Source organism: Toxotes jaculatrix, chromosome 7, assembly GCF_017976425.1.
Source record: "Toxotes jaculatrix isolate fToxJac2 chromosome 7, fToxJac2.pri, whole genome shotgun sequence".
Lineage (NCBI taxonomy): Eukaryota > Metazoa > Chordata > Actinopteri > Toxotidae > Toxotes > Toxotes jaculatrix.
In genome coordinates, this window is record NC_054400.1 from 19,889,631 (window position 1) to 19,915,264 (window position 25,634).

The 25,634-nt window shown below is 42.0% G+C and overlaps 1 protein-coding gene across 2 annotated transcripts; it reads left to right on the forward strand.

The window, feature by feature from the left end:
• Window positions 1-24,945, forward strand: grk5l (G protein-coupled receptor kinase 5 like). Of its 2 annotated transcripts, none has more exons than XM_041041982.1 (16): window positions 1-449; window positions 14,943-15,038; window positions 15,123-15,235; window positions 19,017-19,094; window positions 19,489-19,586; window positions 19,778-19,870; window positions 20,366-20,429; window positions 20,523-20,663; window positions 20,796-20,986; window positions 21,143-21,180; window positions 21,346-21,435; window positions 21,529-21,737; window positions 21,826-21,963; window positions 22,182-22,319; window positions 22,484-22,615; window positions 22,722-24,945. In XM_041041982.1, the coding sequence occupies exons 1-16, from the start codon at window positions 398-400 to the stop codon at window positions 22,803-22,805; spliced, it is 1,755 nt and encodes a 584-aa protein (XP_040897916.1). In that variant the 5' UTR covers window positions 1-397; the 3' UTR covers window positions 22,806-24,945. The 2 variants fall into 2 exon arrangements, with proteins under 2 accessions (XP_040897916.1, XP_040897917.1); XM_041041983.1 differs by lacking the exon at window positions 1-449 and adding an exon at window positions 537-596.
• Window positions 24,946-25,634: the final 689 nt, after the last annotated feature.

A 25,634-nucleotide genomic window follows, 5' to 3' on the forward strand; every position in this document is an offset into this window, starting at 1 on the left:
TGTTGTAATGTAAAGCTGGTAGTATCCTGGTGTACCGCTGTAAAGAATCCTCTGAAACGAACCCGGTTTGCATACATCGGTGCCTCCAACTTAATTATTTTCTGCATCGGAGAGATTCCGCACCCAAATTACGCATGGAATGGTTATGGGGGAATTGGAGTAGACATGCAGCGCCGCACTTCCAGCCCACAACAAGAACCATGCCCAGCTTACATTGCAAGCAAATTTATGACATCCTGTTTTATCCGTTACGACTTTGATATGAGTGAAATTTGCTCGGATACCGACGAGGAGTGAAGAAAAAAACAAACACAGCATAAGAGCCGAAGGACGCTGTTTTCGCTGCAGACGCTTGTGTACCGAAAACCTCTGCATTTAGGATTTTTTTTTTCTTTTGATGGAGCTGGAGAACATAGTAGCCAACACTGTACTGCTAAAAGCGAGAGAGGGTAAGTTGACACATAAAGGAGGCAAATGCAAATAGTTAACAGGCCCTGGCTGTTTCACATTTTGCGCTTAATATGCAGAAAAGGTGAGAATAATCGTAGTGATGACGGCACTAGGGAGTCTGCGGACTGTACGCCTCACTACAGCAGGTAAATCCTACAGATGCAACAGAAAAAAAGTCTTATGCAATATTACAGACAACATCAACACTTTACATTGAAACCCGTTCGTCTTGTGATCAGTTTTAACCTGAGATCAGTCTCATGAAATGATTTTATTCTCACTGTTTTTGACAGCTCATATGCGTTTTCCCACATATGGGGAGGGGAGGGGGGGTCTGCCTCCCACATCCGCTTTCGCTGTCTGTGCAAATGAATGCGCTCTTTCGCAATATTATACATGCTGAGGCACACACTGAACTGAAGCAGGGAATAACTCCTTTCCAGAGAGGGAATAAATGAGTGTTGGCTGGCTGGCATTTGAGCGGTGATCTGATGACGTGATTGGTGTCGAAATCTATGTATGGGGCCTGCGCAGAGAAAGACTCTGGTTATCAGTGTATACGCGGGCAAATGTCTGAGGCCAGATCCTGCAGTTTGACTATATGGTCTGAAATGCGAAGGCATATAGTGTCATTAATAGCTCTTTTCTAGGAGAGCAGGGTCGTGCAGAGGGCAGGAGAGGAAGGCCAGCAGGTAAACATCATGCAGTCTTGACTCCATGATTGTTCCTCATGAATGGGAATCAGTCACTGCAGGATACACGGGCACTTATATTTCACTCTTTTTTTGTCAGCAGTTTGGTGATGTATTTAAAAAAAAATCATAACTGTAACAAGCAGAGGTGTCTTGTATTTTAATAAACTGGGCTGCAAAATCATTAGATGTGTTCCCAGGATGCCATATAAGGAAATATTTTTGCCAGATAACTGTAGTAGTCATATTTTTTTCCTTCTTTGACTGAGGTCATGCCCAGTGATTTGAACTAAAATGGCATTAAGTTTTTGCTGGATGTACTAGGACTCCACTTGTACGTCCTTAAGGTCTCCTGGAGGTACCAAACCTGTTTTGGGAATCAGCTTGTTTAAAAAAAAATCTCCATCATTACACTTCCTTAGAACTCTGTGCTGCGTAGTTAAATCTCTTCTGAATAAATTTCATAATTTTTACGGGCAGTACTAAATTATTCGTGACTCAGTTTGTGGTGTGTCAAACGTGCTCAGAAGTGCATAAGTTTCGTTGCATGCAGCACGTGGTTTCATGTGGCAACAGTCTCTCTGGAGTTGCAGGGTGACGCAGGATAAGTCTGTGCGCCTCTGGCAGCTCCTTCCATTTATCTCACAATGACATACGGAGTCTGCAGAGAAGGCTGAGAGAGTTTCATGGGAATTAATGGAATAATAAATCGAAACAGGATGCTGACATGCTGTCAAAGCCCTTAGGAAGGATGCATTCGCTTGCGCGTCAGACTGGATGTTTGTTTCATGGGAGCAGAGCCCGACTGGGTCGGGTGAATTAAGCTTCATGAATTAATAAGAGCAGTTAATGACCCATGACAGATCTTGCTTGTCCCAGCTGCTCCATTGGTGCTCATCCAGTCCCTGTCCCGACTGTGTGTGGGAGAGAAAAAGGCCTTTCACAATTTCACATTAAGGGATGAGATGGTTCTTTGAGTTAATAGCTAAAGCACAAATTTCTCAGCAGCTTGATCAATGGCCCAACAAATGCAGCCACGTGAGACTGATTCAACAGTTGTGTTAAGATTTGTTGCACCGTGCACATTGAAATATGTCGCAGGTGTTATTGGTCATGTCCTTTAACCATCTGAACCATTAGAGGTTTTATCTTCCAGTGCCAAAGGCTGTGCAGATCCCCCAGTGCTGTTGGTAACTCCTCTGCCTCTCGCTCACATCAACGGCAGAGTACAGTATAAACAGAGGCTCATTTTAGGTCACATACCAGCAACAGTGAGAGAATGTGAATGGAGCAAATAAAGAGTGTTTATTCCTGTTTGTATATGTGAGTGCGTCCTGAGCCACGGCTGAACCGAGAAACATGTATTCTCTGTCCAAACGCTCCCAGGGACGCACGACAGGAAGGCCCAGTTTACACTGCAATCTTTACCTTGTTTATGCCAGCGTCCTCACACCTCCCAAAATCAGTAAAACAGTGTGTGAGTGGCGGCGAAGCGTAGAAATAAAAAGCTATTGATACCCCCTAAGCCAGGAGCAGCAGAACCGGCACTGAGCCAACCTCGTATTGCTCTTTGGCTCTTGTGTGTCAGCAATGACTGATCTGACACTACTGGTCTGGGTTTTAGTCCCAAGGTCCTGTGAACACTAGTCATTGATTATGAAAACTTAGACAGGGGAGGTTAAAACCGGCTGGAACTTGATTAAAACTTTTGGATCGAACAGGATGTATGATCAGTATGCTCTTTCATTATAATCACAGAGTGGAAAATATAACAAATTTAGATTTCCATCGAAAAAATAGAGGCAGCTCCGACCAAACTGAATCATCTCATGAAGTGACCGCTATCTTACATAAAGCCAAATGGTTTTATACACTATCAGTCAGATACAGCCCATAAGCTATTTAATCAAATTGATCGTTACATAACAAACTGAGTGGGCCACTACCATCCGAGCTCCATCTTCCTGTGGAGCTGCTCTCCGGTCTCTGTGGAAGATACTTTATGGATGATGAGTATGCGGTGAAATGAAACACCCGGATCTCCAGCGTGATCATCCGAGTATCATCTGACAGCCACAGTACTGTTAACCATGTCAGAGCGGCAGGGAGTGCTGATGGATGTGCTGTGGATCTGAAAAGTTCTGCTGTCTGTGTGTGATCTTTGTTAGGTGAGGACACGGGGATGGGGGGTGGGTCACAGTAGATCAAGAAGAAGTTCTCCTAAGTTATTGGCTTGGTGTGGCTTTTTTGGCTTTTAATGTTAGCTGATAATATATTATACTGTAGATTTATGTGTGCATTAGCAGGAGAGGGGGGCGTGGAAGGGTGAATTCCTTTGTTTGAATGTAACCTGAACTTGGCCTCTGTGACGAGAGCAGCATCAGTGCAGTAGACCCTGAGCTTATTGTGTGTGTGTGTGTTTGTGTGTGTGTGTGTGTGTGTGCCGCTGCCTGCCTCCCCATTCACAACTCCTGCTGGCAGCAGTCGTAGATTCCAGGCCTAGGCGAGCGAACGTCACCGGCTGTTGAAGTGAATGAGAGTAAGGGGAAAAACTGCATCGCTGCATCCAGATGCCGTTCTTGAATTGCGGTAACAGAGCTCGGGTATTCAGTTTGGGCTACTAGACTGAATTCCACTCTGCTGCCTGCTGGCTTTCTCATTTGGACTGTCCTGTTAGATGTTGTAGTTACATAAGTCAAAAGCAAGTTAAAAAAAATCACTTCAAATTTAGTGCAGGGAAGAGCTTCATGCAGTAGAACCACTACATAAAAATTGGTGGAAACACAGATACCTCCAAGGTAAAATGGCCTGAGTATTTACTCAGATTGGTTTATTTCCAGGTAACTAAGGTGAGACATGATGGGAACATAGCAGCTGTTCTCTCCGTTTGTTTTGCCTTTTTTTCACCCTCAGACAAAAGATTTAAATACTAAGTATTAAACCGAGAACCAGACTTCTTAAAAAAATGATTGTGCAAAACTGTTATCGGCCTAAAGAGGAATCTCTTTAATGAATTGAGGAACTTGTGGGAAAGTCTACAAATGTATGCTTTAGATCAGAATTACAGTATATATTTAAGCTGCAATGATAAGTTGCAGCTTAGTATTAATTGTAAAAATGTCCCAATGTTGCTTTTAAAGCTTGCAAATATGCTGATTTTTCTCTGTTTTCAATCATTGTAAACAGAATCTCTTCCAGGTTTAGAAACGAGACATTTAAAGATGTCACCTTGACTAAACGATTGGGAAAATAATCAGCAGATGAAGTGATAATGAACATAATGGCTTGTTACAGGCCTAGCATCACTATGTCTCAAATTGTTGTCGTTTTATTGGCTTATTAAGTTAATACCTTATAGATATCCAGCGTTAGTCCAGAATTATATGACTTTTTGTAAATGAAAGTCTGCATTGTGTCCAAAAAGATAAATGGGAGAATCCAAAGGGAAAACCTAACACAATCAGGACCTAAATATGGTGGTGTCCAGTCATTTGGCATCCTCTAAAGTGCAATAGGATTCTTAAAGTCCCAGATTCAGACTGCAACATGCCCTGATTGGCTCATGTTGTGTTAAAAAACAGTCCTATCATCTTTTTCTCTTGCCCCATTGCTCTTTCAAGAGGATATTTTGATTAGTACAAACATTACAAGGCAAGATAACAGAAGATAACAAACCTGAGGTATTTGCCTGGATAAGCGATTTGTGTGGGATCTGAGCGTGCACAGTGTCTCCGAGCTCCTGCCGCAGAGGGGGTGGGGGTTGGTGGTGTCGCTTCCTCCTGTGATGCCACAGCAAGTTGTGGCAAGCCAGGGAAACTGTTGTCGTTACAACTAACAGAATTTCAGCAAAATGTGCAGGGTAACCTGTTCGACTCTGCAACTATCTAACACACAGTCCAGGTTTTTGTTGTTCTGTCTGATCTTCCTCCTGTCAGATAATAGTAAGATCAGTATGAATTATATACAGTAGACACTTTGACTCTGTTGTCACAGAAAAACTTTTTCTCCCACTCCCACACAAACAAAAAAAAACAAAAAACTCTTGCCTGGAGTGCTCCTCTCTCAGGACCCCTCTGAAAGGACGGAGCCATGACATAATGCCGTTGACTTTTATTGGGTAGTGAGCCTTAATGGAGGGGAGAGTAAAATACACAAGAGGGAAACCGGCCTGTCGTTTCCTCACTGGAGTCTTCTGAGAAGCAAGGGATAAGAAAAGAACAGTAGTCATGAAAGCATATTCTAAGTAGCTGCAGGGATGTTCGTGACTCGTTCTTATACATCTCACATTTATCACTTCTCTCAGAGGTTGATTAATAAAGCGATAGATGTGTGTTTTTTTGTTTTTTAAAATGCTTTTACCACCTGCTTGCATGCCTGAGAAGCACTCAGCCTATAACATTAGACCCCCCCCCCCCCAACCAAGACACTGTGTTTACTGGCAATCAGGGTTACCGGAAATACTGTTAGCATTAAGTCATTGACCCAAAAATAAAATTGCGGCATCCACCACTTTGGTCCAGACTGAAGTGTTTCAACTACGAGATGGACTGTGCTTGAAATATGGTACAGATGTTCATGGTCCCCGTAGAATGAAGCTCTCTGACTGTGGCTGTCCTGTAGAGCCACCCGGGGGTAGATATTTGTAGTTTCCTGTGAAATGTGACATGAAGTTTCCCACATGATGAACTAACACTTTTAGTGATCCCTTGAACTTTCATCAAGTGTCATTATCAGATCAGTATTTTATTCAACTTCATAAGCAAATGCTAGCATACTAACAGGCGAAACTAAGATGGTCAACTGTTAAACTTCAGCATGCTATGTATACACACGTACACACACACATATATACATATAAATGTGGTTATACACATTAGGCTACTTGCCCCCCCCCCCCCCCCCCCCCCCCATGTTGAGATATTTTCTGCACAGTTACTTGAAACTGAAATAAAGTTTTCTACACCAACAGTTAAAGTTGGAGATTTTAATGCAAATACCTCAGAGTTAAAAAGCAAGGGCCCTGTTCTTGGCTCCCCATCTTCTACCAGCTGTTATACATGGAGATGTAAAGCAAAGAAGAAGCAGAGATACCCATTTCTCCATCGACAATACGCCACAAGGCTCGCTGTGTTTTGAGTAGGAGTGTGACTCATTTTTTCTTGAGTGGAAAAATTCAGCTCTCTGGCTCTTACTATCTCTATTGTTATTGCTGCCTCTACCCACACATACAGTATACGTAACCCAGCTGGATGCAACAAGTTCACGCCTGTTCTCTGGGGGTTGACGAGTGGAATTCTGGGAAATATAGGAGTTAATTATCTAAAGTAGAAGTAGAGAAGGCGAGCTGAGGGAAAGTGGATGCAGAAAATGTGAATTGTAACAGCTCGTCACTGAAGTAGTCCAGGAATGCACTGAGCAGCCAAACTGATGATATCTTTTTTTCCCCATGTCAGACAAACAGGTGATTACTTATGCAGCACTTTATTGTGTCTTGATGTGCTTCCTGTGGTCTGCACTGCTGCTTTATCTATTAAATGGAACAGCCAATGAATATTTGATGTGCATTAATTGGGGAATAATCAATACTGTAAATTTTGTGGCTTCCTCCCTGATGTCTCCTGCTGTATGAGAGGATGATGAATGCTAGACTATGCACTTTGTCATTTCGTACACATCTATGCAAACACGCTGATGCACACACAGCAAGGTGAGACATTACACAGATTGCAATTACATAAGGCCGTGTAATGTCTTTAAAGTTAAGCTGCTGACGCCAGGTGGATAAGATCTGAGGCATCCTCTCACTTTGTTTATATTTTTAGGAGAAGGAAATAGTCATATGTGTGTGTAACCTTAGTCCCACATGTTATTTATGGGAGTCTATGGCCTGGGGATTCTTCACATTGCATTCTGAGACAAAAATAGAGCAGATTATGGAGTCTGAAATTGTAAAAACATTATAAATCTCATACTGCTGTTCCTTAAGTGTTCCTCTGGGTTTCAACAACAGGGAGAAAAAGGCAAATAAAAACCAGATAAACTTGGTAAAAGCTGAAACAGCAGCCTTCTCTCAGCAGTTCAGCACAGTTAAGGCCACAACAGTCTCCAGTACCTTTTTTAGAGCGATGTTGTTATAACAGGGACAAAAGAACATGGAATGTCAACATAGGAGCAAGAAATGGAGCAAACATCTTCATGAAGAGAGTGTGTGCTTGTGTGTGTGTGTGTTTGAGGACAAAAAGGAAATGGAGAACAAGCATGAGAGGATAAAGATGGCTTGAGAAGGGCAGTGTAATCACTTTAACCCTGTTTCCGGGATGGGCTTTTGTGCTGTTTGTGTGTGTGAGCGCGCGCACAAGCCCACGTTCGATAATATCTGTTCACGTGCACGATGTGTTCCATAAGTTTGATAAGTCGTGTTTTCATTGGAAGCACCTTCCTCCATGTTTGCTCTCATGTGATGTAACTGCAGAGTTTCAGTCCGAGCGCCAACGAATAAAATCATCCCTCATAGAGTTTTAAGATTACATTGCAATAATGTTCGTCCTATCAAAACATTTATGGAGGTGAACAAACACACTAACACCACGTTAGAGCATAGGAGCATCCTATTATGGCTAGCTTCATGTGGACTATGCTCTGTCCTCCCGGATCTTTATGGATGAGCAAACACCATGCATTACCCAGCGTGCCTTGCGCTGTGAGCGGCGCTTTGATCAGACAGCCTGGACTGTTATATAATTTCAGTCTATTGAATGCCCCCCCCCCCCCCCCCCCCGCCCCCCCCCGACATTCCATATTTTAGATATTTATAGAACAGGAAACTTGTGGCACCTGACTCTTCCCTGACAGGAAATGTACTCTGCCTTCTGCTTCTTTTGTGAGGTTTCTGCCCTTGCATGCAAGTTTTCACACCTTCGAAAAAGCTTTCCTTCACATTTGCTTATGAACATACACACTCGCAGCCACAGTCACTCCAGCAACAACTGTCACAGCTCACCAACTCTGAGGTCATGGACTGGTTCGACCACCTCAGTTTGTATTAACACATTGCTCCTGCCCTTGAGCTGGTTGCTATTTATAGCAGTAATGGTTACAAGGACATAAAGACATGGAAGTAGTCATACTTGTATATTTTTTTTCTTGAAGCTTTGTAGCCAGTGTAAGAGTGGGCAACATGCTAGACACTGAAAAAATGTCAGAATCAGTCTTAAACACACTTAGCTTTCATGCTAAATACAGCTACATTGTTAAGGTCAAGTTAGATTCAGGTGTTATTGTCAACGCCATACACAGCTGTATGCTGGCATCAGTACGTCTGATAAGATCTCCCTTTTATTGTCTATGACTGATTTTGAGTTTATGACCCCTCATTAAGTGTTTTAACATATGACCCCCACAGCAGCCAGAAGAATAGTCGAGTGTTGCCAGATAAAAGGTGTACGTCACAGATGTTTGCTTTGAGCATGTTAGCAGATGTTACGGCAAAATCATCCCGCTATTATTGCGATAATGAGGAATACGTGGACAGAGAGCCTCGTTCAGGATGGTAATAAGGCCGTTGGACAGAGGGACCGACATGACATCATGGTGGAACAGGGCAACAAAGAGTGTCTTCCTGCTATAGTCCTCCCCTTCTGCTCAGGTCTGGGCAGCGTTTCCCCTGGCTTCCTGTGGCACACAGACCACACACATAAACACACTGTTAAACTAAACCTGAGGGCTAAGTCTAACATGTCCTTCTTTCAATAACAAGTTTTTCACATGTAGAAATAAAAATGGAGGACAGTGACACGAGTAAATAAGGCCTCAGAATTTACCATAGAGTTTGGTAAGCGTTAACAAAAAAGTGAACTTTGTGATTGCTTGCAGTGCTGTTGTGTGGATTGCATTAACTTGTTCTGTGTAATCTGGTAAAATGTGATAGATAGGCATTTAGTTCACTCATCCTCCATCTCTATTTGCCACATCTCTGCTTATGCTGTGTATATAGCAAAATTTGCATACAACTTGCTGCACAACCCACAAAAAGCACAATTGGGAAATATGATTTATTTCTAAGCAGTTCCTCTACTGTCTTCTTTCTGCAAGAGATAGATATCTAGCACGATGTCATCTAGATGTTTCTGTGATAAGTCAAACCTGTATAGTAAGCAGGAAGAGGATGTTTCAGAAAGACGCCAATGCAAACTTCTCTAATTTGCGTGATAGTCAGCTTGTTGTCTATTTACCACTCATGCTTTGCATACATAAGAAAACCAGCCTTTATCTGCGGATCTCATGCAAATAAAATAAAAGTATTGAACAGCTGGACGTTGTGGGAGAGAAGGAGGAAGGAGACTTGGAGAGAACAAAGGCGTTTGTATCATAGTCTGGTGCTGGTTGGCTTCACTGTGTTGGTACCTCGCTGACCACCACGGTATGACTCAACCGCGAGGCCGACATTTTACAGATCAGACAAAGGAGGTGATGTGAGAATGAGTGAGAGTTGGATAATCAGGAAGACATAATCGCTTGTTTGTGAACAAGGATGAAATTTTAGGTCAGTGCAGGGAGGAGATGAGCGCAGGGAGTCAAAGAAATCTACCAAAATCTTTCTCACTTTTTGCACTGTGTAGGTGTAGAGAATACCACACGTTCTCAGCGCTGCTTTCTGCTGATGCTCTTACATCACATTCTGTTGCAGATGTCGTTACGTATATGACAGATGCACAGCGTGAGTTTCAGGATGTGGTTTGGGCTGGCTGTCCATTGCACATCTGGCTGCACCTGGAGTGACAAGTGGAGGTGTTTGATGCTTATCAGAGACTGTGTGTGTGTGTGTGTGTGTGTGTGTGTGTGTGTGTGTGTGTGTGTGTGTCTGTGTCTGTGTCTGTGTCTGTGTCTGTGTCTGTGTGTGGTGTCTGTGTGTGTGTGAGTGAGAGAGAGAGCTACAAAATGGCTTTGATTCTTTTGTGTGTCAACACTTTATGAATATAACCTCACAGCTAAGCAGGGCAGTTTTTGAATGTGTGGATGGATGGGGCCTGCAGGACTGCCCGGGTTGGTTAAATTGAGCATGAGGACATTACTAGAGAGAGGTCACAGAGGAAACACTGTGTGCACACAAACACACACAGATGTTTGGGATGCCGGTAACCCCCTGGTGTCGCGCCAGACGGATGTCATTCCCTCTCTGACCTTATTTTTGCTTCACTTGACATGCCTTCATGATGTCAGAGCTGCAAAGCAGAAACATAAATAAAGGGCGACGACCACACTGCCCGCATGGAACAAATTAGGCTGACAAGTTCCTGTGTGCAGCATACCCACGGTGCTGTGCATATTTCTACTCGTGTGTAAGTGACAGACCATGAGAAAGCGAGAACTGTTTAATAGAGAGAGGAATAGATGGGGGAGTGAGGACAAGAGGGTTTATGGACGATATTTACGAGCATATTCATACTTTAAATAGCCCAGTTTTGCTAAACAACAACCCAGAGTTACTGATCTGGACATAAAACAAAACACGTGTAAGTGGAGGTCTTTTTTTTCCCCCCTGCTTCTTCATACCATGATTTGAAAATCTCAGTGCTTCCTTTTATGTTGATATTTACAGTCGTTTTGTAAACTTCCCCCCAGACTTACTTTGCCACATCCCACTAAAATATTTCCCCTTCAGTGAGCAGATATACAACAGCTGACGGCCACCAACAATGCAACGCAGAACCTGAACTCCCTTGGACTGATTCAGTCTTGTATTGTTTTGCAGGCCACAGACATCAGAGATGTCAAAAGACACTGGGACCATACAGGAAATTAACTGTTACACTCAAATGGATGATTCTGTTATGTGGAGATTAATTTATGCATACAATTTGCATAAAATTTGTTAATATTTGTTGAGTGTTGTTGTGTATGGATGTTCCGGTCTGTGCTCGCAGCAGGCCTCTGCTGTTACTCAGATTCCTTCCTGGAATAAGGCCTGAAGTAGTTTGTTACAGCTGGATAAATTAAATATGCTGACAGGAGTACTGGCGAGCAGTCTGGATGTTTTCATCTCCACTAACTTTCCCACACCCTAACTCTATTTTTTTCACTCACAGCACAGAATGACATTTAAGGTTTTATTAGCCATGATAAATATGCTATATTGTGCAAAATGAGGTCCTGTAACAGAACACCGTCTTCACTTACTGTGCACAACATCTGATCATCTGTAGCAGCAGTTCCCAGCCTGGGGGTCAAGACCTCCGGAAGGGATGGGGATGAATAAAGGGATGAATAACAGGATAAGAAAACAGAAAGAAAGATGTTTATGCAACACAATTTTTTTTTCGCTCTAGTTTGTGCTAATATTTGCTTGTTCTTTTAACTGAATTACTGGATCATTTTTGTTACAAGGGGCCATAAATAGATCGCTTCAGTGGAAGGGAACCACTGATCTGCAGCAATGTTATGTTTATATGCCCATAAAGCTGTAAACCTGTGACCTTATTCAACCCTTAAACAAAGGGGGGATGACGGGCCTGAAGCAGCGAATGAGGTCAGTCATTGGCTGGCAGCAACTTAGTCACGATGATGTAGAGACGATCAAAACAGAAAATCCTCTGCAAAGTCTGAAAAGAAAAAAAGACACTGGATTACAGGAATCGGAGAAAGAGCTGAAGGTGATGGCAGGAGACACGGGTTCTAAAAAGCAGGAAGGGGAAGATGAGGAGTGGGGAGAAAATGAAAAATAAATAGGTTTAGAGAAAAGAAAAGGAAAGCAAACAGGACACAGAAAGAAAAAGGAGGAACTACATTATTTGAGGTTGTCTCAGTATTGTGTAGAAGTTGAATGCCTGGGTGGAGTGCTGATGTTTGGTACAATTATTTGACATGGCGTTGACCCTTCACAGGAAATCTACGCCATTAGGTCGACCCTTTCATCCGCAAACGCCTTACAGTAGCACAAGTGCATTCATTTTTAGCACAGTGGCCCCCTGTGGGGAATGACCTTCTCTGCTCACTGTACTGTTGTGCTTTTTGGCAGACATCATGTTTTTATTAAAAGAGATTAAAATGTTGGACCACACAGCAACGCAGCACAGTTTTTGTTGTGGAGCATAACTTTACATATTAACTGTTTTCAGAGAACAACTGGTGCTAAAATAAGGAAGTGTGCCCGTTTATAGCTTGTTTGGTCTACAGTAATGTTGATGAGGAGCAGGTGCAGGGAGTTAATGATTCTCCTGTGGATATTTTGACTTGAGTTATTAATACATTCATGCGTGACGTTTGTCCGTGGTGATATGACTACCATTCTGTGAGTGTGAGCTGTGGTGACGAAGGGTCCTTTATCTAAAAAAAAAAAAAAAGCCTATAATAAGGCTGGAGAATGGATTAAGAAGTGTGTTTGTCTGCTATAATATAAGCTGCAATGGTTAGCATAACTAGCCTATTACCTACATTAGTAAGCGAGCATTACCTCCAAAGCCAAACAGCACACAATTGGCTGTATTAACTACAATATAACTCATATAACTCAGGTTATATTAGAAAAAGCTTTGTTCAGGGCTGGCACATCCACTGTATGTGAGCCGAGCAGGCCTTGGATGATGCACTCTCAGAGTATATGCTAATGTTGGCAGCTTTGTCCTTTCTTTATTGGATTTAGGGAAGTTTCGACTCCTGCCAAATTCGTTACCTGAGAGGCCGTTAGGTTTGCCAAGCTCATTGGTTGGTACTCATTTGTCTCTTGTGAAAGTGAAAGTTTGAAATGGCAACAGTAAAGCAAAAAAATCTAACCTGTGCTGCTTGTTCAAGTGTGTTTTTCTTTAGGCAGCATCCAAACGAGTTTATGTTAGAACAAAATAAAAAATGGAATTCTGTTTTTATTTATAATGCTGTACTATACCTAACAATACAACAGTGTTGCCCCTTGTAGAGGACATTTTCTAGATTTATATGTGCTCTACATGGATCACTGGTGAGGATGCCGACTTTTTGCCTGGGAGTAGCTTTTGGCCTGGTGTCCTGTACAGTATGTAGCCATCTGGTGCATATCTCAGGCTCTTTTTACGGTTCTCGTTTTAATTCGAGTCATCTGGAAACAAATTCAGCTTGAGAATTTTCGTCCAACTCACAAAGATGGCGTCAGTTAACTAGCTGATTAAAATCTGCCATTTCAGGTGACTACATTTATGGTCTAGAGAGGTAGTCTGCTTTTGATTACCATTGTGTGATTCAAAGACCCACTGTTACAAAAAATACCATGAACTTGGAGTGGTATATCTAATATCTAATAAACTGGCGTCAGTTGTCTCAGGTCAATTTGGCTCCACTTTGGATTGATCGTTGCCGCCTTTTGTAGAATGATGAATTGTGAGTGGTGAATTTGACACGAGGAAGGTCAGTGACCAAAACATAGTATCTAAAATCAGTGCTGATAATATGCAGGAATTCATCTTTTTCATTTGTTTTTACAGTATAAAAAATGTGTGTGTCATGTTTTGCATCTGTCTATGAAAATATTTTGGCAAAAAAACAAAGAAATAATGCAACAATACAAAAGTGTGTGTATATGTTTTTTTTTCCTTGGTGGAAACAGATGCCAGATGGAAACAGAAAAAGAAGAACAAAACTTACGTCTGAAAGAACCACACCAAAGTTCATTCATGAGGACAAGGCCTGTGATGCAGTAGCTTCACTTACACTAGTTGTTGATCTCACAATGAGTAATAAAGGAGGCCTGTATGACGTCTAATATGACACCAAAACATGCCCATTTGAGTTTTTAATTTTCACATTGTTGAGAGTAATTTAACCTTCTTGAATTTAACAATAATTTTGAGATAAATTTCAAATAGCAGCGTGGGGAAGGATGAGGCAGTAATTCAGGAGGATTGATGGAGAAACTGCGAAAGCTTTCACTCAGAGGCCCCAAGCATGACGCAGTGCCTCTTGCATTCCTGGGTTATTACTTAAAGATGTCTGCTTGTCATTGCTTCTCCTGCTCTCATGGTCTCAATGTTGCCTCTCACATCAGCCGAGCTGCAACAGCCAATTTCCACTGAACAGAGCGGTTAAAGGAAATCCCTGCTAGTTCGTTAGAGCCGTCTTCGCATATTAAGAAAAAAATAAATCTGAGGTGAACATGGCATAGGGCACGGCAAGCTGGACTGGATGGAAAACAGTGAAATAAGTGCTTAAAATTGTGTTTAATCTCATCCGGGGGACAGCACAAGAGAGGAAAAGGCAGAGGGGATTTTAACATGGTATAGAAGGGAAATGTGGAGGTAGTCAAATGTGAAAGGCAAGTTTAAGGCAGGATAAAGTGGATTAATTGCTGACTGCACAGTAAGATTCCTTCAGAGATATAAGGAGATGATGTGGATGCGAGTGATTTTTGTTCTTGATGGTGTTACGCTGCTGCAGGAAGCTGATGCATGATTATTCAGAGCAGTGGAATCCAGTCTGGCAAAGTCCCGGATTCTGATGGGAACTGAGCCGGTCAGAATAGGCTTTCTGTCTGTGTGGAGACAAACACACACACACTCACACACGCATATTAAACACACACTGTTGCACTTTCAGAAAGGCTACTGAGTGAGGAAGAAAGTCAGTAGAGAGAGGGGAGATTTGCAGAGGAAGTGAGACGTAATCTATGAATTATATATACACACTGAGACTATGATTTCATTCAGGGGAGAGCCCACCCCCCGCAGTCCATTTAGCCATTAGGGTTTCATTTGCTCCTCACTAGTGAAAATAAACTTTGACAACTTAACGACGTTCTCTTCTTATAACATTTTCATCTCTTGTTTTCTCTGTCTACAGGTGGAGGAGGAAAGCGGAAAGGGAGGAGCAAAAAATGGAAGGAGATCCTTCGCTTCCCCCACATAAGCCAGTGCACTGAGCTGGGAAACAGCACTGGTATGTGTTTGTGTGTGCTCACCTGATTGAAGTGTGTACGTTTGTCTTTGGCTTGAAGTGTACCCTTTTTTTTTTTTTTTGCAGAGAGGGACTATGTCAGCCTCTGTGAGAAACAGCCCATTGGACGGCTTCTCTTCCGTCTTTACTGTGAGACCAGATCTAAACTGCAACGATGCATCCAGCTACTGGACGCAATGGTACACACACACACACACACACACACACACACACACACACACACACACACACACAAACACAAACACGTACACACCGACTGAGTGGGCGTCTTTTTACCAGAAGTTTGCCATTACGAATCCTGGAATATCCCCAGGAAAACGTTGGGAACGTCAACAATCAACTCTCCTTTTCCCTTTAATAATCACAATCAAAGTGTCTGTGAACAAAGCATTTAACTCTTAATTGACCGTTCACTAACCCCCACCTCATAGCTTAGTAACAAAGAACAGCAGGAGCGTTAAACTTTGGATTTCTCCATTTGCTGAACTGTGTGCATGAGACTCTAATAACAAATATACTTGTTATCTCAAGGAGTGTGGTGTCTTTTTTAACCTTACCAAAAGTAAAAATACAAGAGCAAAGTGTAAGGAATGGATCAAGTCATTTGCTAACTATTGCTTCTAGAGAAATAACATCCACCCTACCCAAGGAGCATCAACCCTCTGGCTACCAAAATGGTAGTATATTATAACAGTGTAGCTTAATGATGGTGGCTGTGTCTTGCTCTTTATTTGATTTGAGGAAGTTTAGACTTCCACTGTAGCAAAAGTTGCTTTAGACAGGTGCTACATTTGCCAAAGCAACACTATCTAATGAGTTACTGTTACATTTGGCAAAATCAACAGTAATCCTTAGCCTCAAACAAAGCGATGTATGCACCACTTTTATCTTGTAAAAGTGAAGTAAACAAACACCAAAGCATAAATCTAACTCATTTTCTGCATTATATAAATGCATGTAGTGACCATGTGCATATTTACGACCCTGTCACAGGCCTCTCACTTGTGAATGAATCACCTGGAAACATTAGAAAATCAGTGTGAGAGTTTTCAGCCAGATCACACAGCTTTAGCACTAACTTACACTAGCTACCTACATCTGATAAAAATCTAATGCGAATGGTCAGTTCCTCCATTGTTCCCAGTTGTGACCACATTAAGAGTAGCGTTGGGGGGGGGCAGCACTCTTACCAGGAAGAATTCAGGTCTAGAAAAAAACACACCCATCCACTTTTTCATTCACTTCACTTCAGTGCATTCACTTTGATTACAACCTACCCTGAAAGTATGCTGGCTTTGACTGATGCAGCCGGAGGAGACAATTAAACTGAGTAGTGATTATTCAACCACCCAGATCCCCCCTCCACCCAGCTTGTTGCCCCAGCTCCCCCTTCTGCCCTCCAATCTCTCTCTCTCTCTCTCTCTCTGTGCGTCTAGACAGAATACCTCCCACATGACACATTTAAGTCTTTATCTATGCCCAGAATATCTTTGTGGGCATGTGACAGGGCAGAAAGGACACCATTGTTTCCCACACTACCCCTTTCCAATCCCAACACCCACCCAATCCCAATCCCCCTGAACCACCCCACCCTCCCCCAAACGCACACACACACACACACCCATCCCTCCCCTTTTCTCTGCCCCCTTCAGCCCACCAGCCCTAAAAATGACCACCACCCACCGCATAGGGGAAACCACTTACACGCGCTCACCCCAAACACATGTTGGAGCTAATTCTGCAGCCCATGTGACAAACTCTAAGGCCGCGCTCAGTGCTGAGCATTATACTCACCACTCTCCTGACAATAAACCAGGCCTGAGGGCGATTACAACCAGGCAGGTGCTTGTATTTCAAGTGATTAAATAACATGCTAGTCCTGTGCAGTTATGAGGTTTACTAGAAACTGTTTTATTATGTAATCTGCTCACCACACTTTCCAGAAAGCATGAACATGACTGTTCACTAGGAACAGGGAGTGTTTGTGTGTGTGTGTGTGTGTGTGTGTGAGCGTTTCGGTGTGTGCAGCAGAGGAATGAATTCTCTCAGGGGTTTCAGTGTTTCCTCTTACATCATGAGAAGGTGTGTGTCTGTTCAATTTTATGTGTGCTTTTGTGCGTTGGATCCCCTCTGCTTCTAAAAGGCTAAAGGGGCGTCTTCTTTTCCCTTTGGCTGACCCCCCCACCAGCAAAGGGTGGGAGTCATACAGCTCATTTACTCTGTGTGTGTGCATGTATGTGTCTATGTGCGTGTGTAATTTCTCTGGAGCCTCTGATAACAAAGCCTGAGTTAATCAACACTTGGCAGCAATCATGATTCACTCTTTTCCCCTCTCTCCCCCTCTGTCTTTCAGTCATACTCTTACTTACATTTGTATATACAGTATGTATGCGTTACTGGACTTCTTTTGGCTTTGTTCTAAGGTGTCAGTGACGCTGTGGCTTTTTAAAGCCTGTTTTTCCTTAAGCTCCGGGCTTATGTGTGTATGCGCTGTATATATGCATGAGTGTGTGTGTGTGTTTGTGTGTGTGTGTTTTGTAGTGGAAAGCTGGTGACACTGGTGTGACACACTGTGACACTCCAGGACCTCAAGGAATCCCGCCGTGTTTACTGTGTGGTTGCCAGGCAACGCAGGAGCATGTTGGAAAAAAGCCACTGATAGACAGAGTTGGGCCAGCGTGCGGCATGGGCGCCATATTGCCTGCCCCCCCCCCCCTCCCTCTTTTGAGAAGTTAAAAGTGCTGGCTATGAAATGCGTCAGAGCGCTTTTCATGTTGTAGCCTCTGCAAGATGTCCAATATGTCCAGCGCGTAACGGCCAAACCTGTTTCTGTCAACGGCTACGTATGTTCAGACACGGAGCCAAGAGCAGCATATGTTTATGTGAGATTGACAACGACACACAGAGATACAGAGACTGAGAGGTGTGTGTCTGCGAAGAGGCCTCGTCACCAGTAAACAGCAGCTACCCTGTCATACAAATTAAACAACAAATTCTGTATTTTTTGCTGAATAAATGCAGAAGATGAATTTAATGGAAGTTTGGCTTTTTAGTTAATTTTTTTTTCACAGTTGGAAAGCAGAGAGAGGTATAATTTAAGAAGATATACTTTTTATTACACGTCCATCTTAGCTGACATCTTCTGGTTGCATGAGTTACATTTTTTTTTTTATTCCATTAAATTAATTTCCTTTCTTTAGTCATATCGAGGGTTGACAGTAATGCCCTTCTGATTTTGGGACTTTCTGTGGCAGATTTTATTTGTAGAACCAGTAAAGGAGACAAGTCTTTGGTTTATTTCATGTTATTTAAGAAGTTTTGTTTTTTGTAATGAATCCTATTGTACCACTGCAAAGGTATATTTGGTGTAGGTCTGGGCTTGGCACTTGTTTGTGTATGACACAAAACACTTCCTAATAAGGCACCGATGGATCTAATGATGTTTAACAACACCTTTACTAATGCTTTGTAGATCAATTATAAACTATGAAACAAACTTTTAGATTGCCATGCTGTCAAAAAGAAATCACTGGTGAAGATTAATTAAGCTAACTTTGTGATCAAGTGATTAATTTTGCAGTTACAAATGTTATTCATTTGTCATGTCAGTTATACGTGCAAATGCTTTTTAAAGTTTCCTAAAAGAAACAAGTGTTAGAAAATTGTTAAAGAATAAATTTTGGTCCAGATGCACTCTGCAGCTCTCTCAGACGTTCAGAGGTCAAACATTGTTTCCTGAAAAATTAAAGAGCTAAAAAGTGCCATGGTGGATAAACACCACCCCAGAAACTGGTTTTATCAGTGTCTTTCATCTGATCTGTAAAGCATTAGAAATGATTTATTAATTAATAATCCCATTAGTTACAACCTATAAAACCTTTATCAAAGGTCATATATTGGAAAGTGGCACCCACAAACAAATAACTACTTTGTTAATGACAGAGTTATTTTGTTATTTAGGAAGACTATGAGGTGACGCCTGATGAAAAAAGAAAAAGCAGAGGGGACGAGATCATCGAGACTTTTCTCTCAAAACAAGTACGTTGCTTTATCTGATACATTTATCAACTTCTGAACCTCCTTTTTTCACATTCTGTTGTAAAAGTGTGTTTAGTAACCTTTTACAGTGATTAATGTTAAAAAACTTGTGGACAGCAGACCATAATGTTGAGTTACAGCTAAACGAAAGCCTCCCTAACACTCACAAGGGTACTTACGAGGGTGTAGTAATTCAATGCAGACATTAAATGTACAAAAATTGCAATGTAGTCTTTGCACAAAGCAAATGTACATAATGTGCTGATACTGTTCTGTGCTTAGTGAGATGTTGTGTATGTTTCTCCTTAGTTTGATTAGTGTGTGTAATAAAAAGTAATGTATTTGTGTATGTGTGCGCATATGTCACTTTGTGTGTTTACATGTGTTGATGTAGTCACCTCAGCATGTAGACATAGCAGAGGTTTTTGCAGACCAGTGCAGAGAGAACCTCGAGCTCAGCCCATGTAAGGAGATCTTCAGCAACTGCCGCAAGTGAGTTGTTACCGTCTCTATTCCCTCTCACCTGTTGGCTGGACTCTCACCTCTTCTCCCCTCCGCCATATCTCTCTTTTTTTTTTACCTCATGCATGTAACAGCACAGCACAGATACTGCAAACTGAATCTGAGATTGCATCATAGTCTTAGTTGTTTTGTCTGAGCCTGTTGTTTGTTTTCCTGAGCAGGGCCGTTCACGACTACCTGAGTGGAGCTCCGTTCGCTGACTACCAGAACTCCATGTACTTTGACCGATTCCTGCAGTGGAAGATGTTGGAGAGGTTGGTTGGAACTTTCTTTTTTGTTTGTTTGTTTAATTTGGCACTCATTTCCCTGTATTCAGCATATTCAAATGTTGAAGGCACAAAGTTGTTTTGAGCTATTTTTCCTAAAAGACAGATCACATAAAATCTAAATTAAACAGAAACGTGATCACAGAATCAAGAATAATAATTCTAATCCAATCATCAAAAAATATTTTATCTTAAAAACAACCTAAATGGCAGTTTGAAACAACCAGAGGCCCCTAAAATCATAAAAAGAATTAAGACCTTTCCAAAATTATAAAGCTTGCAAAGCACCGATAACTCAACACGGCTTTTGGAGGAGCCTTGATTGCATCAGTGTCTGGACAGTGAAATTGCGTCCAGGAGGCCCCACCCTCTGTACAGGAAACAGACTCAGGATGGTATTGAGTTTCTCAGATAATATCTCTGTCCTAATCAATACTAAATGAGCGTCTATTAATGGATTTTGCTGTGTCTGTGTTCTGTCAGGCAACCAATCACTAAAGACACGTTTAGGCAGTACAGAGTGCTGGGGAAGGGGGGATTCGGAGAGGTAAGAGATCCAGTTTATGGCAATAGTGATAAATGTTGATGATGATGATGATTTGAGTAACAGTAATATTTGAGAATTTATTTTTCTTCTCAGGTGTGTGCCTGCCAGGTTAGAGCAACGGGGAAGATGTATGCCTGCAAGAAGCTCGAGAAGAAGAGGATAAAGAAGAGGAAAGGAGAGTCCATGGCGCTCAACGAGAAGCAGATTTTAGAGAAAGTCAACAGTAGATTTGTTGTGAGTAAAACATAAGAGAAGAGCATTTGCCGCACAATACGCTTGATGTTATCTCGCAGTCTCTTCTGCATGCTTGTCAGATCCTTGGTTTTGCACTTTTATACCATTTAGCGTGTTCTTCTCGTCTCTTAGGTGAGCTTAGCATATGCATACGAGACCAAAGACGCTCTGTGTCTGGTGCTGACCATCATGAATGGTGGAGACCTGAAGTTTCACATCTACAACATGGGCACGCCGGGCTTTGAGAAAGACAGGGTCCAGTTTTACGCTGCTCAGATCTGCTGTGGACTCGAGCATCTGCACAGGGAATGTATTGTCTACAGGTAGTGATTTTTTTTTTTTTGAGTTTTAATGTTTTCTTGAATTATATTTGTGTGGGAATTGGTACTTTTGTTCTTTGACACACTGCTGAACGTTGTGTGTGTGTGTGTTTTGTTTTTTTTCTTTTTTAACACACTCACATGCTGTGTTATTTGTAGGGATCTGAAACCGGAGAATATCCTATTAGATGACAATGGTGAGTTATGAAAGCTTAGATTTCTGGTGATGGCATGGAATAGAGTTTTTATTTTGCTGCTGATGTATAATTTCAAATACAGTAACGCTTCATGAACTGCTGAACTTTGAATAAATTAAATATATCCCGCTCGTGATAACATGCTCATTGCTGTTTATGCTGCAGGACACATCCGTATTTCTGACCTGGGGCTGGCCATCAAAGTGCCTGAAGGAGAACTCATCAGAGGCAGGGTGGGGACTGTGGGTTACATGGGTAAGAAACATAGCAATCAACATTTCCATGAGTAAAATTACCTGAGTAATTACAAGTTCTTAACCAAAACAACCTGCTTCCCTTTCTCTCTAGCTCCGGAGGTGATAAACAATGAAAAGTACGGCATGAGTCCTGATTGGTGGGGGCTGGGCTGCCTCATTTATGAGATGACCGCCGGACGATCGCCCTTCCGTGCCCGTAAAGAGCGAGTGAAACGGGAGGAGGTGGAGAGGAGGGTGCAGGAGGAAGAGGAGGAGTACAACGACAAGTTTACAGAGGACACTAAGGCCATCTGTAGAATGGTGAGGCTTGACGGAAAGATGTTTGTACGGAGAGAATGGACAAATGATATAATAATTTAATGATTCATCTTTGCTTCTACTTGCTCAGCTGCTGACCAAAGACCCTAAGCAGAGGCTGGGTTGCCAGGCAGACAGAGCAGCGGGAGTCAAGGCCCACTCGTTCTTCAAAAACATCAACTTCAAGAGGCTGGAGGCTGGAATAGTGGAGCCTCCCTTTGTGCCTGATGTGAGTGGTTCATATTCCTGTACACACTGCACATTTCAGTCTAGTGTGAAACTTTCAGTAAGGACCTTTTCTTTTAATCCTCACGCTAACCAAAATAATCCAAAATAGCCACAACAGGAAGGAAAATTCCATGATAATGAATTAATCTATTAAGATAAACTTTTCTCCTGTTTTTCCTCCAAACCCTGTCTTTTTTCGTGGCCCTTGCCCTCTCCCAGCCTCGGGCAGTGTACTGTAAGGATGTTTTGGACATTGAGCAGTTCTCCACAGTCAAGGGAGTAAATTTGGACCAAACTGACAATGACTTCTACTCCAAATTTGCTACAGGCAGCGTTTCCATCCCATGGCAGAATGAGGTAAGTGTGTGTGCTTAATACGACATGTTTAAATGCTCGGTGGAGTTTGTATAACTGTTGGAAGAACTCTCTTACCAAAGTGCACCAAATATTCTCTTCTCCTCTCCCCTCATTTCCTCTCCTTCCCTTTCTCCTCTCCTCTCCTCTTTTCTCTTCTCTCTCAGATGATAGAAACTGAATGTTTCAGAGATTTGAATGTGTTTGGGCCACAAGGGACAAGACCTCCAGATCTGGACTGGAATCAGCCGCCAGAGCCGCCCAGACGCAGCCTGCTGGACAGGATCTTCAGGAGACATGTAAGTGAACACACAAATGCATATCAAGAACCCACACACACACATACTCATACAAATGAACCCACGCAAATCTCTCTCTCTTTCTCTTTTTCTTTCTGTGCTGCAGCACCCAGAGGTGTCCATCTCCCACAGCCGTGTGCAGTCTTCCAGCGTAAACTCTGTGGACTCCATGTCCAACTCTGCCCCCTAGTGGCACAGTGACAGTGTGGGAGCCACACACACACAAAGGGAAGGAGCTCCGAGGGGCTTCCCCGCTGCTGATTGGTCCACAGCTGAGGCTTGAGCAGCAGCCGGAGAAAGCCTGTCTAAAAGCCTAAATGGTCAGCCCATGGGGTGGGGGTGGGTGACCAGGCCCTGAGACCCTGGCCATTTGTAGATGGGGATGGTCAATGTTGCAGAGACGTTTGGGAATATTCGGACAAACCTAACTCACCCTCAGGATTGTTGGACTATAGAACAGAGCCACTGAAGTTGACGAAAACAGAAAAAGATAGAAAACAAGCTAATTCTTTCTCATTCAGGGGATCCACTGTATAATAAAGACCACCACAGGGAATAGAAGATGGGGTCTTAGTGAATTTTTGTTTTTCCAGAAACTGAACTTCTTTTTCACTCATTTTCAGTCCTTTTACTTTCTGGCCTGTATCTTGTACCAGTATCTCTCCGTTGATTTACACCCCTCCGAGCGTCACCACCTGTACAACTCACACTCTCTAACTTATTCTTTCTCTGTATTTCCACCTCCCATACCTCAGATCACTCCTTAAACATTCAGAACACATCACCTCAGCAACCTCAACACATAATGTACATTGCCTTGCGTACACTCAGGCCAAAGATTACAGTTTAGTTTTGTGATACCGTTATGTCATGTTGATTTATTAGTTTTTGAAGGTTTTTAGCTGTCGTTTAGAACCACAGGAGGATCAGAATGTGTGATCCTTTTTTTGTACACTTTCTCTAAATATGAGCCTGCAGACATATCATACTGCTTAAAGCACACATACAGTACATACATACACAATCGAGTAGACACACACACACACACGCACACACAGAATAGTGAGAATCGTGTTGTGTTTTCATTGCATGGACAAGTGTAAGTATGGACAGCTGTATCCCTTTTGCTTCTGCATACCTCATTCCACTGATGTTAGCATCGTATACACAGAGACGTCTCCCTTGGTTTACAGTGTCACTTTATATTTGACATGATGTGGAGTTTGAAAAAACGAATTAATATGCTGTACAGAAACATAAATCTCCTCTTTTGTTTTCTTTTTTCTTTCTTTCTTTTTCTTTTTTTGTTTTGTTTTTCTTGCTCAATTTTCTGCACAGTCCCCATGGAGTGGAGAGGAACACATGCACTCAGCCTGACTTACAATTTGCACAATTTTCAAATAATGTCATGCTGTTCTGTCACCAAATGAAAATGTTTTTACCTCTGATCATTAAGGCACATTATTGTATTGATATTCTCACTCGCTGGTTGTTTTCTACATTTGAAACTAAAGTGTTCTTTCTCTCCTTATGCCTTTTTTCCATTTGAAATATACTGCTGCATAGCCATTGTTGTCACATGTACAGGTTTTTATATATTTTGCCCCTTTACACTTTCTCCTAACATGCTCTTCAAAATGCCTCACAAATCTAAAGGGTCTTCCTCTTGTTTTTGTGTTCACTCATATTCGAAGACACAGGGTATCAACAGCTGCGTGAAAGGTCTGTCCTTGATCTGAATTTTATTTACTCGATCCAGTTCATTCGTGTCAGAGAAGAAGAGGAGAGGAAGACGCCAGACGCCAAGTGGCCTTCTCGCAGCAGCACAGCCAGTTAAAAGGGAGGAAGAGTTTAGTCTCTTCTGCTTGTTTTAAGAATGTGGTATTTCTCCTATTTGAGGTAGTGAGAGCTGGTCCGTGCAGTAATTTTAATCGTTCTTATAAACTCATGCAAGCTGGTTAGCTTTTTTTTGTTTGTTTGTTTGTTTTCTGCGTACTTGATATGGGAAAAAAAATCTGAATCAGACTGAAGTGCCTCCTTGTTAGCATGATCTCCCAGACAATGCCCACACAGACATCAGCACTTTGTTTATTATCTGACTGTCATGCTCTGTTTGTTTCACTGAGGAACGTGTCGACACGAATACACACAGACTCACACAGTATGTTGGAAGTGAAGGGAAGGAGGAGTGAAGGATGCAGAGAGGAGGGAGCTGATGAATGAGGGAGTTTCCTTCTTTATTGTGATGTACAGCAAAGTGCTGAGTGCATGTGAAAGCCAAACCCACTGTGTCCTTCAAGTCCCAATAAACTCTGTGCTATAGTTTGAGTACTCCACAGTTCGCCTGTGCCGTTTTTTTCCTTCCGTCTCCTCTGTCCATGTGACCACAGAATATTTTTGTTCATATTCAAATACATCTAATTGATAAGAGAGAGACATTATTGTCCCACTCATCATTTTATTATTGTTCCTTATGTACATGAAACAGTAGACCCCATAGATTGTATCTTTATAGCGATACAGTGCTATTATAGTAGCTTTGTGACATCATTGTATTGTCATTCTGTAATAACTTGGCCATTTAACATTTGTATTATTTAATTTTCTTCATAAAGAGACTAAAGACCCCCAGTGTTAAATTATTAGTATTAGAAGTAGTAATTATTTTAGTTTTAGGGAAAAGCATTCCACTTTCATCATAACCATGTTATCCTACAGGCAACCAAAAAAAAAGTGTGATTTGAATCTATAACTATGATCCTAAGTAACGGACTGATGTTCTTCATGTTCAAGTCCTAAAAGCACCAGCACTGTCACACCCATATGTACTGTATATATCAAACAGTTTATTGTGGCTGTAATCATTCCTACACATACTGATCATGAAGAGATCCCCTAAGTATAGTGAATCCGATGTAAGGCACGTGGGACGAAATCAACAGTGTAAAATATACTAAAAAAAACAAAAGTATATTCCTAACCAAAGCTGACATGAGTCTTCAGCAAATGCAAAGGATAG

Coding starts and splice junctions, on each gene's coding strand:
- grk5l (XM_041041982.1), top strand. CDS start 398: ATGGAGCTGGAGAACATAGTAGCCAACACTGTACTGCTAAAAGCGAGA. Junction 21,436..21,528: donor GGGGACTGTGGGTTACATGG/GTAAGAAACATA, acceptor CTTTCTCTCTAG/CTCCGGAGGTGATAAACAAT. Junction 21,738..21,825: donor CTAAGGCCATCTGTAGAATG/GTGAGGCTTGAC, acceptor CTACTTGCTCAG/CTGCTGACCAAAGACCCTAA.